The sequence below is a fragment of the Trachurus japonicus genome, unplaced genomic scaffold (assembly GCF_045865225.1).
Source record: "Trachurus japonicus isolate A0001 unplaced genomic scaffold, Traja_1.0 AP030474.1".
Taxonomy (NCBI): Eukaryota; Metazoa; Chordata; class Actinopteri; order Carangiformes; family Carangidae; genus Trachurus; species Trachurus japonicus.
Window position 1 is genome coordinate 1 of NW_028220607.1, and position 3,311 is coordinate 3,311.

Sequence of the window (3,311 nt, forward strand, 5' to 3'; positions counted from 1 at the left end):
ACACACAGTAAAAAACATAGTGTCAATTCAACTCTTATAGAGTTGAATTTAACTCCATTTCAGATAACATTTGGTCCCACTCAAAAATAGAGTAAAATTTACTCTATGGCCAGTGTCAACTTTTCAGAGTTAATTCTACTCAATTCAGTGTCAAAATTAACAATGGAATGTGTAAAAATATTTAACACTGAGGTTTGTTCACACTGTTCAGAGTAATATGATTACACTTTATAGAGTTATTTTTACTCCAAATGTAGTTCTTAAAATGACACTCTAATGTGTAATAATATTTAATTTTTTATTTCTCCACAGTGTTATTTTTATATTTTATCATATCTAGGTGATATGTGCTATACTACTGAACTGCTTTTATCCAAATAATGATTAATTAATAATTAATCAAATAGAAATAAAACACAAACAAGGTTACAGTAACAACTTGCTTTAATGCTCACCAGATGAAGCAATATGGAACAACAAAGAGAGCTGTGTCATTCACTCCATAGAACATCTGTATGTCAAAAAGCCTGGGATAAGGCAGTTTGTCAACATGAAAGACAACAAAATCTTGCTTTCTCCTTGTTACTTCATACACATAGGAATGTAAACTTACTAAATAAAGGCAGAGTGAGCAGCAACAATTTTTCATGTATTATCAGGACAGGCTCAATCTGGTAAAAGAGAGGCATTTCACATTCAACTGCACCACAAATAACCAGATGTTGGTGGTAAATAAAACCATTGTGTTTAGCCCCAAAAAATAAGTTGGCAAGGGAAGGACTCTGTACCAAAGATGTAATGGGCCTTAAAGAGTTCATCATCGGCTCCCACTGAACCTGTTGCCTTACATGGTAGTGCATACTTGTTGATGACAATAAAGATGGTGTGGATGCTGCTTCTCGTAGGCCCCTGAGCGAGGAGGTAAGGCTGGCTGCTTTGGCTGATGTTGTTGAGATGCTGCTGTACACAGGTTCCAGCCTAAAACCAAACAATAAACAGCAATATTTAGTGACCAATATCTCACAATAGATCACTGTACATGAAACTGAGGTGATGAAAAGCATATTTCAAACAACTGTCCAGCATACTTTTATGAATTTGATGAGGTGTTCCACAGCCTGACTTGCAGACATCTTCTCTGGCCTCTTCCTACCCTGGGCAGATGGTGGCAAGAGATGAAGGAGCAGCAAGATGGCAGACATGTCACTGTCCAAGCCTAAATGCCAAAAAACATAATAATAAAATAAAAAGACAGTGTAAGTGGTAAGAATATATAAAATATGATTTGTTTATGCTACATGTACATTAAACTAGCACAATTACAAACAATAGTAATTAAAAACAGTCCTAGTCTTACCATTCTCAACCACAACAGTTGACTCGGCATTCCTCATCAAATTTAGGAGCCCTGTGCTCGGTATAAGTCCATGGCTTGCAGTGAAGGGTCAGAGTTGACCACGGCCTGGCCCGCCACCTTGAGACAAAAAACAATTTTATTGACTCCTGCCTACACTACTCACCAACAACTCACCAACAACATGTGTAACTGATAAGTATACTTACTCTTGGGAGATTTGCTATCAGAGGCACCTCTTTCTTCTGCAGTCTTTCTCTGAATGGTCTTCAACCCCCATGCAAGGTATCCAGAACCACTCTCTGGATCGTAGTAATGTTCCTGTGTAATTTAAAAAAAATGCAGACTGACTATGCTATCAACATTTCTAAGGGGAATTAAGTGTGTTGTAAGGACCCTTTTACTTACATATCCATGTTGTGAATATGGGTCTTCCAGGTATGGAAACAGAGCAACTATCCCCTGCGCGTACATCACCCTGACATTTTCAGGGGGGGATGTCCTAATGTATGAATTCAATGATGACAATCACTCAATTGGACACAATTAAAAACAATTCAATACTAACAATGTTTCTTTAGAGCCTACATGTATGATTCTTACCCATGTGTTTGAATCATCTCAGCAGCAAGTATGTTTATCATCTGTCTTCTGGTGGCATCTTTCAGAGATTTGGTTTTTGCATACTCTTGCATGATGTGTTCACCCCCAGGCTTTGTTGTCAGAATTTTTTCAATCAACTTAAATGAAAACAAAATATAAAGTCAGAAATGTTTGAACAAATGAATGAACAACATCCAGATTAAATTTAACAACAATGTCCACTACCCACCTCTTTTGCCTCATAGTTTATGTGGCATGGCCTTTTAGGTTGACTTCCTTCGGTAGCGGCTGCTTCTCCAGGAGGGTCACACATTGTGGAGTTCAGAATGATAGTATCTTCAGATGCTGCTGAGCATGATGATGATGATGATGACAGAGAAGCATCTGTGCATTAATGAATATGAACAAAACATAAGCATATTAAATAGAACTGTTATTACTCCCAACTTTTAATATGAACACATTTGTGAATGGTTAGTGATTACCAAGTTTTTCATTGCTCAACATGACTCGGAAGGTTCCAGGTGACTCTTTCACTATTTCTTCAAAGACCTCTCCGTCCACTTCTGTGTCAGATTGGTCATATACCTTCATATCTGGCTGCCTACCTTCTGGTATGTTAAATTTTAGGCAAACTGAAGTAAAGGAAGGAAAGGGAAAAGGATGTTACAGTAACAAAACCATTTCCTTCTGATGAGAATCAAAACCATAACTAAGTGGAGTGAGCCTCATGTCTTCACAAAATGCTGTCGAGTTGAAAACTTAAGTCAGTAGGTTATTCCATGCATTGAAAGGCACAGCAGGAACAGTTATGAACTCGCAGGAACAGTTATGAACTCAGAGGAATTCCTTATGATAAATTAGGTGTATTACCTAAGTAAAAGGTTGTGATATTGTGTTCTCCTGATGTACTAACCTTCTTTAATGAAGGCATCCAATGTTAGGTCAGACAGCCTAACATACTTCTGGTCCCCACCGAATGACACACACAGCAGCATATTCTATTAATATAAACAAAGGTCAAAAAAATTACAACCAAGAAAAAACAGTTGAACAAATTGTTACCCACGTGCTTAACTTACATTGTTCCATAACCTACTTACCAACGACGGTCCACCTTACACTCACATCTGCTTGATTACTGTGAACAACAAGGCAAAGTTGACATAGTTGAGTTGTGATAGACAAATCAAAACATTTATTATGTATTGAATGAATGCTGCATTCTGATCGGTCAACATGTTTCTTGTCAAGTGTAACACAGAGTGAGTCGGTCGTTTTGGAGAAATAAACCCTCAGGGTGAATGTAGCCTAACAATTTTAGCTCCATTCTTCAGTGAGAGCTAGCAACAGT

At 37.6% G+C, this 3,311-nt stretch overlaps 1 protein-coding gene across 1 annotated transcript; it reads right to left on the reverse strand.

The window, feature by feature from the left end:
• Positions 1 to 1,399: 1,399 nt before the first annotated feature.
• LOC146960358 (uncharacterized) lies at positions 1,400 to 2,955 on the reverse strand. Its single transcript, XM_085772441.1, has 7 exons — positions 2,874 to 2,955; positions 2,443 to 2,592; positions 2,187 to 2,341; positions 1,958 to 2,094; positions 1,763 to 1,856; positions 1,532 to 1,675; positions 1,400 to 1,474 (listed from the first exon to the last, which is right to left on the reverse strand). The coding sequence occupies exons 1-7, from the start codon at positions 2,953 to 2,955 to the stop codon at positions 1,400 to 1,402; spliced, it is 837 nt and encodes a 278-aa protein (XP_085628567.1).
• Between the last annotated feature and the right edge of the window lie 356 nt (positions 2,956 to 3,311).

Bases quoted from the DNA above. Each gene is read 5' to 3' on its own strand.
- LOC146960358 (XM_085772441.1), bottom strand. From the start codon at position 2,955: ATGCTGCTGTGTGTGTCATTCGGTGGGGACCAGAAGTATGTTAGGCTG. The intron at 2,593-2,873 runs GTTAGTACATCA...CCTTTACTTCAG, and splicing joins GGATGCCTTCATTAAAGAAG to TTTGCCTAAAATTTAACATA. The intron at 1,857-1,957 runs GTAAGAATCATA...TTCATACATTAG, and splicing joins GAGATGATTCAAACACATGG to GACATCCCCCCCTGAAAATG.